The 14,136-nt window shown below is 45.9% G+C and overlaps 1 protein-coding gene across 1 annotated transcript; it reads right to left on the bottom strand.

Moving 5' to 3' along the window:
• Positions 1 to 5,742: 5,742 nt before the first annotated feature.
• Positions 5,743 to 13,781, bottom strand: LOC142765965 (uncharacterized). The gene is made up of 6 exons (XM_075867772.1): positions 13,698 to 13,781; positions 11,845 to 12,796; positions 11,714 to 11,773; positions 11,548 to 11,652; positions 11,379 to 11,492; positions 5,743 to 5,759 (listed from the first exon to the last, which is right to left on the bottom strand). The coding sequence occupies exons 2-6, from the start codon at positions 11,867 to 11,869 to the stop codon at positions 5,743 to 5,745; spliced, it is 321 nt and encodes a 106-aa protein (XP_075723887.1). The 5' UTR covers positions 11,870 to 12,796; positions 13,698 to 13,781.
• Between the last annotated feature and the right edge of the window lie 355 nt (positions 13,782 to 14,136).

Below are 14,136 nucleotides of genomic sequence, written 5' to 3' on the forward strand. Positions count from 1 at the left end.
TGAAGTAGCACATTTAGAAGCTCCTGCGTATGTGGGAATATATAATTTTATTTTGCTTCATACTTTACGCATGTCAGCCCTGGCACTATGCTCTTATTATATAATCTTATAACAAATAGCTCTCATGCAATATTCGGAGACTGCTTCAGTGCACAAAAATATACCGTGTGCACCAATTCAAGCTAATTAGGACTTATCCCCGTGACCACAATATAGGCCTCATAATTTGTTCGCCTGGTGTATAACAACACGAAGCAGGTATTATGAACCATAAAAAATCACTCAAAACCTTCAGCTATATCGCAAAACGAAAATTCTGGAGCTGCAGCAGATTATATGTGCACATGTCATTTATGAGGCGGATACTGGCTGCTCGCTGGATGAAAGAGAGCTTCTTGTAGTAACAAACTTCGCATACTCAGTCCACAGCATCATTTTAGTAAATAGAAGGGTGACGAGAACTGACAAGAAATCAAGAGAATTGACAGTGAACACAAAGCACACACTAAGAAAAAAAAGCAGCATGTTTCAATCTTTTAGCGTATTCCTGACGTTCCACGTATCTCAAAAGAGGCTTGTAATCATCTGGTGGGTTGCATGACTCCCAGAATTGAGTATATTGAACCCAAAGAAAGTTTACGAGCCTCTTTTAAGTGAATCATAAACGCGGCAGGTCAGAACTCTCAAAGAACAGTAAAATGACTTATTTTTTAGACTGTGCTGTTGTTGTGCAAAGAACGATGCATTATACACGTCACTGTTCGCTAAAAGTGCTGCGCAGACAATACAGAGCATTTATTCCACTTTATTCATTGCCATTGAAGCCGAAAGCATGGACGCGACCAGTGGCATCTACGATATCTATGAAACCAAGTATCCCCATATACATGCAATGATGCATTACAGCAGGCAGTTATCTTTAGGCGCAAACGTAGATAAAGAAAATGCACGCTCACTGAACAGGGTGATAGCTTCTTACTAACTGTTAGAGTTCAATTATCACTGCACACAATTTTGCAGACGTGAGTATAGTTTCAAGCTAGCGGCCGCTCAAGTGCATTGCTTGGGCGACTAATCTCTCCAGAAGGCGACGGCCACCGATGAGGGTCCACGGGCAACCAGGAGCGCGCATCTTCGCTAGGTGTGAGCGAGGCGGGCTGAAGGGGTCGTGACGTAGGGGTCACCCGGAGTCAGATCCGGCTCGGCGCTGAAGCAGAGAGCGCCGCGGAGCTCCATGAAATATGACAGGACCACGCAGAAGCCGCTTCTGCTGCCCCTGCTGCTGATACTGCTGCTGCTGTATAGCTACGGGATCGGAGTCTGCCTTGCTCGCGGGCTGGCTATAGCGAGCATGGCTCGCGCCGCCACTTAAGCGGCCGTGCTCAGTGGGATGAGCGCGTTTCTTTTTTACGGCGGCACGAGCAAGTATGCGTCTATTATAAGGCGATCGTGGATCGCTGATACGCGCACTCACACGAACAAAAACGCATCTGGATCGCGCATCTAAGGAACGAGACTCCGAAAAAAGGGGGGGGGGGGGCGCTGTGGAAGAAGGCATAAGGGAGAGAATGAGAAAGATGAAAAAGTGGGAGAGAGCGAAGAAGGAACAGAACCGTAGCACCTTGCGGATCTGGAGTTCGTGACTGACGCGACGCTGATCCACGGGCTCGGTTGTGCACCCGCCGTCAGCTTGGGAGTTCACTGCACGTCCCAGCACTTAGCGCCAGCCATATATATGTTATAAAGCGTGACTAGTTTACTAAACAAGGCTGTATATAAAGGGAGCTAAAAGAAAAAGAAACTTAAGTTATGAAATGAGCATTTCTAACACTGCGTCAGACCACTGCGTCAGATTTCTGTGTCAGATCGTAGCCCATTTCTCGCCATCCCAGGAGAATTGTTGCTTGCAATTCACATCTTTCGAATAAATTTTATGACGATTACTAAATATATAATTCCCCCAAAGTTTTGATTGATTGATATGTGGGGTTTAACGTCCCAAAACCACTATATGATTATGAGAGACGCCGTAGTGGAGGGCTCCGGAAATTTAGACCACCTGGGGTTCTTTAACGTGCACCCAAATCTGAGCACACGGGCCTACAACATTTCCGCCTCCATCGGAAATGCAGCCGCCGCAGCCCCCCCAAAGTTATCTAACCGTGGCACATACGCAATCTTCATCTAAGAAAGTGGTTGTTGCAGTAGTCTCTTTGACAATTTTTGACCAAGTAGGACTTCCAAGTTTAAAAACCATTCTATTTCAAAGTTTAAAAGCATTCTATTCGTAGTTGCTAGGACTACGAGAAGTTTGAAACCGCTTGTTTGCAAAATTTGACATGCGAGCATGCATATGCGCATAGCGCCCTAACCAAACCATCTTATTCCTCAATCTGGCAAAATGCATAGTGATGCCACGAGCACGACCGTTCCCTTAAAGCCGAAGTAGCGCCTCTCTCAAGGGCGGGGCTCCATTCCTTACTCGGTTGAGAGAACGTTGAGTTTGAAGGCAAACAAAAAGATTGGACCCTTCAGCGTAATATTGTCTACAACAGCAAGCTCCACTAATTATTTCTTCGCGGAGTCCAACGCACGGAACAGTCCCAGTTACATACTAATTTGTAAAACACATACATCTTGTGCTTTTGCTATGAAACAAAACGTAGGGACGTGAGAATGTCCATTACATCGTAGGGTTCTTTTCGTGTGTTTGTGTTTTTCCTTTGTTTCCCATCTTTGTTTTGCAAATATTGGCGCAATATTAGCCATGAACTGCACTGCTGTATCACGTTGATTATTTACCTGTGCGTTTAAGAATAGTGGGTAATGATTTAGAGTACTAGGCAGAGCATATACTATGGCAGAGCATATAGCCGTCCCATGGGCGTACATTACATGGTCAGTCCACTGCCTTCTTTATAGCCTGTGACAGTTGGTCTACACGTTCACATGGAGAAAAAAGGTAATGCAAAATTGATATCTGCTACGATCACATTTGAATCAACGTGTTTGAGTACATATCAATACAGATGATTTTTTGTAGGTTTGGGAGTATTCGTAAAAAAATACTTTAAAATATTTGCAAACACAGTGGCTTCCAACCTACTCAGTTCTTGAGATGTTAATTCAGTTATTCAGTTCACTGTTGCACATACCCGCCCGCGGGTATGTGCCACTGCCTAGTAGGGTAGGAAGTGTTTCACAATGTACGCGACGGGATTGCGACATTGTTCATGTCTGGACCAGCGCGTAACATTCGTCAATTCATCTTACGCTCTCATCCTCATTTTGGTTCACACAAAGTTGGGGGGTTGATTGCCAAATCACCCGGACACAAGCGGCGAGATAGATAGATAGATAGATAGATAGATAGATAGATAGATAGATAGATAGATAGATAGATAGATAGATAGATAGATAGATAGATAGATAGATAGATAGATAGATAGATAGATAGATAGATAGATAGATAGATAGATAGATAGATAGATAGATAGATAGATAGATAGATAGATAGACGGTAAAAGTGCTTTCAGTATACGCAAATGCGTCGCCAAAAAAAGCAAATTCAGTTTAAAGGGCGTCTTTTACTGCCACACTAATATTTGTTATCTGGCTTCTTTTGTTTTCTTTTTGAAAGATTGCCGCTCGCCACATTTTCTTATCTCAAGAACGCTTTTTCACGCTGATAATGGACGTGCGTTTCTTCATTAGGAAATGCCGATGTGGGGCAATAATGGAAGGAAATTTAGCGAAATCAGCATGTCCGTTACAACTGGAAGGTGGCATATTTGCGTAGCTGCCGATTGCCATTTGTTCCAGGTTGATCCAAAACTGGATGAGTGCAGTTGAGTTCAGAAATGAAAGTGACGAAAAGATACTGCACAAACGCCCGCATCTGCAAAAGGATCAGAGTCAAGCATCGTCTAGAGGGTACTGTATTCCAATTCAACAACCTAAGAATATTTCTGATGTGAGGCATCACTCCCTAGTGAGCTGCAGTGCACTTACATATATCTTAATGACACCCATCCGCCCCGACAGCATGATTGCTGTAGCATTTTCCGGTAGGAGGCATACGCTGTGCACCTATTTTGCACCTGAATCAGGTATCTTCACGTATATGGAGGCCACTGTCTGCAAAAAAAACAAAACAATCTAAGGTGATTGTTCACGCTTGCATGAGTCTCCTTTTTACGTGGCAGGCCGGGTCACTTAAAGTGCGTCCAAGAGACGAGAACCCTTACATCCTCAACACTCGTCTATCAAACGAAATAGTGGTGTGACAGCCACAAGAGCCTCACTGATGGCGCTAAGGTCGCTATACCACGACATGTTACAGTTACTGCACACCACGGCTGGTTCAGAAGGGGACGCGATCCCCGACGTGTCTCCCGTGTAGCACGATCGCGATTTTTCTCGGGAAGACCATATACGTGCGCAACGCAGTGCTACAGCTGCAGGCGAAGCAGCTGCGCGTCACAGTGCCATTTTCTGGCCTAATTTTTTCTATGGATGGAAGCTGTGAAAGTGGCGGACACCAGAGCTACGTTCACCACCTCCCAGTGTGTCCATTTGTTGACAAAATTCCGCTTTCGCTATAGCAAACGCGCCGAATGGCTCGGACTTGTAGCACGGACGCGTTGAAGATACTAATTGCCGAAGCCGTGGACATTATGTATTGCTTTGTTTTACCGCTTTCAGAGGGCAGCACCACCCCGCCGACAAAAGTATCGGGAGAGGAGAGTGTAAGATATGAAAGGTGTCTTTTAAAGATCCTTAGATTGTGTGACCATGACGCAAGAGCCGGTATGCCTGGGACCTGTTGGTTAGGGCAGAGATGTCGTGTGTTTAATTCCTTCATGTCGGAAAATTTTTCTGTGTCGTCTGATGTGTGCATTTTTTTCAACGTAAGTTCTGTCATGAAGCTACATCACTGAATTCTTGGTACACCCCAGCATAAAATACTCTTGTGTTAAATATTCCATAAACTGTCACCAGGTGAGTGTTGGACAATTGGAATTTATCCAAAACATTCCCGATTTTAACCTGCAATATGACCCGTTTCCACACTCTTTAGAAAGGGCATGTTATAAGCGGTCATTCTTACATCAACCGCATTGGCGGGCATGAACTTTATCTTTTGTCTAACGTATTTTAAAAACTTAGCAAACCAACCTTACCAAAGAGCCTTTCGCATACGGCGATAGCCCTAAAAATATGTAGGGCACCCAGGAGCTCGGGAAGACACCCGGCTATAGGGTCCCCTAGAGGCACTGGGAAACACCAAACGACATCGAATATGAGGACTTTGTAAAGTATTCTTGCAACTAGTACAACATGCTTGAATGTTGTAATATCCTCAAACGTAACTGTTTTTCTTTATTCAAGTATTTTTTCTTGTGGGCATATAAGTTCGTGCATTCAGACGTTCCACACAATTAATACGCATCGTCAGAACTGATGTTTTCACGTTCGGAATATCGTTTCATATAAGATGTTAGGGTATCGAAAATATTTCAAAACTTAAGTCTATATTTTGTATAATAGGGTATTCGTGGAAAAAAAACTTATAATGCCTTCTGAACTTCGGGAAAAGTATATTCCGAAAACTAGGAGTCATAACGATAAATAATACGCTAGGCAAGAAGTTTGTTATGAGCAAGATGAGCGAGTGCGCGCGTCTCATGCTTGTACTTCGTTGCTGTGAACGGTCATGTGAGCTAAGCACTAGCCCACGCGTCAGCCATCCCGATAGTCTGCAAATGAAGCACCAAAAAAACACAAGCAGAGACACTCTCATCCGCGGAAACTTTATGGACATCCACACAACATGGTTTGTTCGCAGCCGAGACACCTATTTGCTTCATGCATTACTCAGCCTAACGGCGCAATGTTATCGTAAAACGGGTTCCAATATCGTTCATTTATTTCTTGGTGTGAGCCCACTTTGTGCAAGGAATCTCGTTAGCCTCCGCAGCATTGCACCTTATGTATCAAACGGGGTAAATACTCGCGGACAACTTGTCGTGGCAGTGAATGGAAGGCTATAGGGAAGAGCTTCTGCACATGTACCACTACGCGAAGTACTCCGGTGTGGCATGCATTCTACACTGTCCGGCGGAGATATCGCTGCACATGAAGAGCGTTTTATATCGACTCATGCACTGCTTGGCATTGCAGATACGCGTCAGAGGCATGGTTTCTCATGGGTGCCGAAACGCGAATCAACAGCGTTTAGGGTTTAAAAAAATACGAATATCTTACTGGTCCGAGCTGCGCCCTCTGTCCAAGAGCTACAAGCAAAAAATTGGGGCAGCATTTTTGATATCTAACGCAACAAGTAAATACTCCAGCTAAGACGCACTTGATGCGTTTGATTGAATTATTTGTAGGGTTTAACATCCCAAAACCACCATATGATTATGAGAGACGCAGTAGTGGAGGGCTCCGGAAATTTCAACCATCTGGGGTTCTTTAACGTGCACCTAAATCTGAGTACACGGGCCTACAACGTTTCCGCCTCCATCGGGAATGCATCCACCACAGCCGGGATTTCATCCCGTGACCTGCGAGTCAGCAGCTGAGGTGGGGCTTGCCGAGGCGGGGCACCACCGTGGCGGGGCTTGATGTGATTCAGCAAGGCGCTACAGAGAGCATTGTTTAGATGCGAAGCAGCTTATGTTGAAGCTCAATCAGGTTTGCGTAACCACCCTGACTGTTCACGCGCAACGCCGGGCCCGAGTGTGCTGCCAGAACGCGCTCAAGTGCTAGAGCCTGGCGGCCAATGTAAGGGGCTGGGTAATACCGAGGAGGTTGAAAAAAAGCACAGCATATCCATGGAGTTGTTGATGACGAGTGGGGCGAAGCGTCCACACGTCCATCCGTGGTTCTCTCCGCCTGTTCGTTCTTGCTTCCGTCCGACCACGCGTCCTTCCGTGTATTTGTCATGCATCCGTTCGTGCGTCCACCTGTCCATCCGACGGTCCGTGCAACTATCCGTTCGTCCATATATCTGTCTGTCTGTCCATTCGTCTGTTTGTCTGGCTATCAATCCGCGCGTGCGTCTGCCCGTTCATCCGTCCGTGCGTTCGATCGCTTTCTAGAATACAGACTGCGTGCGGGTAACGCCGACGAGACGCGAGCCAAAGAAGCTGAGTTCAAGCGTTTTCAACGTGCCCGCCGTTTTGCTTCGCCCATGCCCCTCCAATGACATGCCGCGTACAGCGACTATCCAGTAGACTGAGGGAGGCACTCCTTTGTCGCGCATCGAGGTTACACCAGGAAACGAGACACAACCTGCGCTCCAGCCAATCGGAGAGTAGCGGTACCGCGCCATCTACAATATCCTCACTCAACTGCAGCCTGTATATACTTCTTTAAGACAGCGCAGTCGATTATACTGTTCTAGAGATACTACCTTCCTTTATTTTCTCGTCTCTTCTTCTCTCGGTTACGCCACACTAAGGTCAGACTAAGAGGAGGTCAGACTAAGAGGTCAGACTGAGGTCACACTAAGAGGAGCTTCGCCACTGAAAATTGGTAAGATGCTGTGGCCTCTGCCCCTTACATTATCTCAGCGATCACGGGATGGAGTCGGAGAACGAGATCCCGAAGACACGTGATGTAAGGTCCCTAGGGACCTTAGCGCGATGAACACGCATGCTCCCGCGTGGCATGGCATGACCCCGCGCAGCATGCGTTAACAAGAGTTCGGGACAAGTTACAGCAACAGGAGCTACAGTGAATTCTTGGTGTTCTCCACTTGCAAGGACGCGTTAACATTGGCAAGGTGCCCGCGATGAACCCATGCAGTGCTTAGCTTGCTACTCAAGGTTCTCTACAATGGGAGATGGTGCTATATCTTTAGGAGCTTGTTCCTTTTGCTGGGGGGTTGTCTCTCGTCATTGCGCCGGTGTGTACGCTAGTGCTCATTGCTCCCGCTAGAGGCACAGCCGTGCTCTTCGTTGCAAGAGCACTCACTAAATGGCGCGCTGCTGCAAAGACAATGCTCACTCTCCTGAGTGCAGCAGTCGAGGCTCCATATATAGAGGATCTTAAACACACAGGGAATTATGGCGCTCGTTCCAATGGGAAATCCAACGCAACGCGTTTCAGCTAGCATGGAAATCGTGGGTAGTAAACTGGTTTGTCTAATCTATGTACTTCTGGCTCCATGTGTGTTCGTGTGGCTTGGCGTTGTTTTCTTATGAAACCAAAATCAGCAAATGTTCAGCGGTTGCACTTCACCACCTACTTCTTTCAGGCCTACCATTTTAAATCGTGTCATAAAGTTTAAAAGGGTTAGTTTTTATTCGAAACAAAACTGAAACATAGCAATAAACGAATCCACAAGTGCGATTGGTCACCCGCATGTACGAAGACTATACTAATTCGTGCACTAGGTACCCATCATTTTCATAGTCGCTGAACGATCGCAGCGCCAGAGTTTCCTCTTGTAAATTTTAGGAAGCTCCATGGCTCCATAGTGGCTCCATGTAGCAGGCGAAGACCACAATGACTGCGCGCCGCTATGAGCAGCCAGCAAGGAAGAGACACACGTTCGAAATGCTGGCGGTGGAATTGGTGTGAATGCCATGGTCGACGCTACTCCGGGCGTCGCTTGTTGAAGCTTCTTGAATGCCGAAAATGGCACGTCTGCCGACAGCCCAATGTGTGTTCTACAGAGACGACGAGTCGCGTGCTGTGCATATAACAGGTGCAGCCCACCATCAAATGGCGACAAGATGACGGATGCGTAGGGGAATGGCTAACTAAGACGGCTGATGGTATCGTGCTAGTGGACTGGCACTTGGACGTGTGCCCTGGCTCTTCGAAAAAAACACATTGTGTTTATAACGTGTATATACAATCACAACAAAACTCTCGTGTCTCGTCTTTAAATCATGATGATCGAGCATATGTACAGAGGATTCACGGTTTACCAGATTCAACCTATGGAGCAAGCTCCTTTAACGTCATTCACTTCGTGAATATGTGGCAATTTTTTAATTGAGTTCTTTTTCAAATGCGAAGAATTTTTTAGCGAACTTCGGTGACTTTGAGCGTATCTATCTATCTTTGTAGCTGCCTATGACTTTTAGCTCTCCTGGCCATTTCAATGATGGTATCGATACCAAACTTGGTGTGGCATTACATGAGTGTCCGAAGAACATATTTCAGTAGTCTAAACATGAAAGTCAAGACATATATGTCATGAATGTCATAATTTACGTTTCGTGATCCTGCAGCTCTTGTGGTGGTTTCGTTCACTTGGCCTGTTTCAAAACGGGTATGGTATGGCATGATTGCATGGCGAACACAAGCGACAGACCCTAACGTGAAAAGCAAGACATGCGTGTTATGTAACAACATGACTACATGCCACGCTCATGATGTGCACGCGGCCGTTTCACTAGCGTCACATATAGGAAATTAGGTATTACAGTACGTGAATGCATGACGAAGGTAAGTGACTGGTGCAGACATGATAATCACGGTGTCATGTAACAACATGACTACATGCCACGTTCATGATGCACTGGCGGCCGTTCGGCTAGCTTCACGTATACCAAATTTGATATTACGGGACGTGAATGGATGACGAAGGTATGATAGTGGCACAAACATGATAAAATTGAGATGTGTGTCAAGTAACAACATGATTGAATGATGTGGTCATGATGCTCTCGCGGCCATTTCGGTAGCTTGACATGTATTAAACTCGGTATTACGTGGCGCGAACGGATGCCATACGTAAATGACACATCCAAACATGATAATCACGACATGCGTGTCATCTAACAGCATGACTTCATGCCAAACCTATGATGTGCTCACGGCCGTTTCACTAGCTTCACATATGCCAAAATTGGTTTTATAACGTGACGACAATGAATTAATAAGGTATGTGACTGGTGCAAACATGATAATCATGAGATGCGTGTCATGTGAGAACATGACCCGTGCCACAGTCAAGGCGCCAATAAATTTTGACGGGACGTGGTGGGCGGGCTCGCCGGCGTTCACTTCGTCGCGTCACGCCAGCGTCGCCACGTAAGGCGCCAGTCCTGCCGTATACTTGCAGGTGCCCGTGGCGCTGCGCTGCTTGGACGCATGCGCGTTTCAGCGCGTGCGGCGTCCCTCCGTTACGAAAAGAGGGAGACGCATCTGTCTGGGGAACGCATCGGCATAGAGAAATAAAGGTTAAGAGTGGACACTCCCGTAGACCCCAGCGGCCCAATCGACCCTAGCACACCTAGTGGTTGGTGAGAGCAAGTGGCGTGCGCTTCCTGTTTCGGTTTCACTGGCGACAATTTTGAATTACTTTGCATAACCGACGTTTGGCTATGACGAAAGTTCATGATTTCAGACCACTATTCATCGCCCAAATGGATAGTTTTTGTAGGTCGTTTTGATTTAGCGATTCCCTGTTTTGTTTTGTTCAGTGGTTCGTGCGAATTGGTCGTGACGTAATTTTTATTTTGATTAAGTTATAATAAAAGAGATGCAGGTAATGATAATTCACTACGGTTTTATTCATCGCGCTTGTGTTTTTCTTTTGGAACAAGTGATCAATGTATATATCAGTCAAAGAGACAGAGTATCCGCAATGTTTTATTCAAAGGCAAGGTAGAGTCTGAGAATATAAAAAGCACAGTATGACAAAGGTAGACAACAAATGCACCTCGCCTTACAAATAATTTGTAACAAATATTGTAACAAATACAGAGAGAACACAGACAACGCACACATCGCTAGAGTTGGCAGAAGCCGAGAAGCTGGTGAAGTATGACACACCGGGCCAGTGGGTAAGTAAAGATCTATGGCAAAAACACAGCGCACAATGCTGATGAAGGAAGAAGTGACATATACACAGCAATGAAGTCGCGAATCACGCCTCCTCGGTGACGTGCGGTCGGATAACTCCAAGGGCCTTTGAAGTCGATGACGGTGCTTGGTGAGGCTGTCTCCGCAGTCTTTTGATGGTTTTCCGCTGTGCTGCTACTTTGGCTTGCAGATGTTTAATGGTTTGCTTGTACTTCACTGATGGAGACATTGTCGCTGGCACACAGGAACGCACTGCAATAAACAAAAAAATGGATGTAAAAGCGAAACACAACTAATCCCATACGAGCACTTTCCTCGCTCTTTCAGACCCAAGGTGCACAACTTTCTGTGGTGCAAAGTTTTCGATTCCACTACCTAAAAACAAACCGTTCACAATGTTGACAATGCACAAAAAAAATGAAAATCACTGAGAGCCCACCCTTACATTTTGTAAGTGCACACGTAGTGTCCTTTTAAGGATAGTTTCCTCAGAATGTCCTAAACACAAAATAGCACATTAAAAACAGCTGCAATAAAAGCATAGTCACCATTTTTTCTAGAGCACTCAGGCGTGGAGCTGTTGGTGGAGACGTCTTCTGGAGGGTCTTGTGAAGCTTGTTCAGTGCCCCGGACAGTGCTGTCGGAACATTCTTGCGAGCGGCCTGCGGAAGTCTCTATATCAATTCACTCTGGTGTTGAAGTGAACATACAACTTACCGGTAACACAAGTTCCTTTTGTGACAGCTGAATGACTGGTTAAGGTTTTCTCCGGCAAGACAAAGTCAGCGGAAATTCTTTCACCAGCTACAGGGGAGCTGCCACCTGCAGAGGTTTGTTCAACAGTCAATTTGGGTAAAAAAAGAAATCGCGACACTGAACGCACCCTGCTCATCGGGGCACCTCAATGTGTGGGAGCTGCTTTTTGAAGCCTCTACCGCAGGTCCTGAAGAAACGAAATTACGACAATGTGTCAGTAAGAGGCTTAAAATAACACAAACTGAAGCTCATCCGCACCTTTCAGTGCAGCTTCTGCAGTCATGTCACAGTCACTATGTGAAGCGACGCTCAGAGAACATGCATATATGTGCAGTTGGTAAAAGGTACAAAGCTTGTAGCATGGGGAAACTTAAGCAGCTCTTTCAAACGCATAAATTGGTCGAACGTGGAAGAAAAGAGAAGGCACCAATTAGGAAACAAGTAATTTGTGATTTTTCGAATTATCAACAGTGCCAGCTTTCACTGATGAAAGGTATATATACATGTGCACTCAGGCTTGAAGATATAGTGACATAGCCCTTTAAAGTCTTTCAAAACAAGTTGCACAGGTCAAGAGCATTAAAAAACGACAGAAATTTAAACCCGCTGTTAGGAAGGTAATAGCCCACAATTCACAAAATTTAAGACTTTCCAAGTGTTACTTGTGTAGTGAGGTTTCTCCATCGGCTACAAAGATCTTCGCGGTTAACTGTCGCCACTGCTTCAATACAAGTGGCTGCTATTGCACATATTTGAGTTTCAGTCAATCACTTACATGGTGCTGCTGGTTGCACACAGGGAACAGCCATTCTTGTAAGCCTTGTGTGCCCAGGGTCCATGAAACTTTGAGCAGTAAAATGGTTGCTACAAACCCTGTACGTTGCGCACAATAGGCTGGCCGGCTTACTCGGGAGATCATCGCGTCCAGCATACTACATCCATGCTTTCATCCTGCATTGGCAATGAACTATCAGCTGAAAGGGGAAGTGCTTGAATAGTGATTTTTAATTGTTACCCTCACTGAGCAAGTACGAACAGTAAGCCTAAAGACATGCAAACCATACAAAAGCTTTAACACACCTGCCGTCCCGTGGTATGCGGAAGAAACTCGTCCCAGGCTTCTTGTGGGTTCTGCCATTGTTGAAGCATCACGATACACAGCAGTAGCTGCCGTAGCTTGGACCGCCGGACGGCATGGCATCAGCGCGATCTGAAAATGTTAGTAAGTGGATGCTTCGCTGTCAAATTACGAAAAAAATATGTGCACGTCATATGTGTACCAGCAAACCCCTTTGAATGATTAGCTAATCGATGCACAATACAAAACCAGTGATACATCTCTGACCCATAAAACTCTGACTTACAAAGATAGACGTCAAGACCACGTACAAAGATCTTCAGAAGTTTCCAGGCCGCTATCCCTTGTAATGCAATGGTATCGCGGCCTGGGAACTTTATAACACCTTCGCGCGTACGCAGTATCAGCAGTAAATTGGGAAGAAAAATCGTAGTTGAAATTTGTGCGGTAAAATTATATTGGAAACGTCAAAAAAAATTGTGGGCAGCTTGCACTAGTGGCACAAGGCTAGCGAAGAAACGAAGATGATGGCCACTTGGCTAGTACAGATTAACCTCCGGCACACCAAGAATTATTCGTGTTCCGAGCCTTCGGGAAACGCGTTGTGAAGCTTGCGAGGCCCAGCGAACGCTTCTCAATATTTTGCACCGAGCCACCGAGCCTATGACCTAGCTGCCCAGCTATGCTCAGCGAACAGACACGCTCGCGTCCGTGGCAGACGCGGCACGCGTCGCCTTTGCTATACTGCATACGTTGCACAATGTTCCCGTCTAGCCGCCGCATAGAGCCGCAAACTTTCTTTTTAGCGAACCTCCCCGTCCTTACAAGCTTCAGAAAAAGGTTACAACTGCGTGAATGAGATGCCACGTAAGAAACAAACCCGCACACACGAAGCGCAACGTGTGTGTGTGCATCTTTCTATGTTTGTTGCATGGTGTCTTATTCGCGCAAGTGTAACCGTTTTCTGAAAAAAATGACCCAACAAGACCAACAACATGTCATTCAACAAGCTTCGCTTGAAAACGTGCCTCACCTGTTATCTCACGCACAAAAACGCCGACGCAGCCGACGTTGACGAAAGCGACGAAAGCTTCTCGCTGTCAGTCATGCATGGGCTTGTCGCTGGGTGGATGGTGTTTATGACAGTACGGCTGAATAAAAATGATGGCGTAAGGTGTGTTGAATAAATTGTTTTTATGTATAAAAAACATACCAAGTTTGGGCGTATAATTATTATTTTGTAAAACAATTCTGTTGCATTGATTATAACTGGTTTTTTTTTGCGCTTGCGCCCTCTGACGTTTGGGGAGAGCACTAGTTTGTTACGTAGTCGTGACGCACTTCCTGAGGCCAGGTTTCGCGGAGTGTCCGCTCTTGTCTTCTTCTTTCTCTATGGCATCGGTGCGAAATGCAGCATGTCGTATTTCGCGCTTGTTGCTCTCGAACCGCGCCAACGGATGCTGGTCGCGCCT

This window comes from Rhipicephalus microplus, chromosome 6 (genome assembly GCF_043290135.1).
Source record: "Rhipicephalus microplus isolate Deutch F79 chromosome 6, USDA_Rmic, whole genome shotgun sequence".
Classification (NCBI taxonomy): Eukaryota; Metazoa; Arthropoda; class Arachnida; order Ixodida; family Ixodidae; genus Rhipicephalus; species Rhipicephalus microplus.

Coding starts and splice junctions, on each gene's coding strand:
- LOC142765965 (XM_075867772.1), bottom strand. CDS start 11,869: ATGACTGCAGAAGCTGCACTGAAAG. Junction 11,774..11,844: donor TGCAGAAGCTGCACTGAAAG/GTGCGGATGAGC, acceptor TCGTTTCTTCAG/GACCTGCGGTAGAGGCTTCA. Junction 11,493..11,547: donor AAAAGGAACTTGTGTTACCG/GTAAGTTGTATG, acceptor AGACTTCCGCAG/GCCGCTCGCAAGAATGTTCC.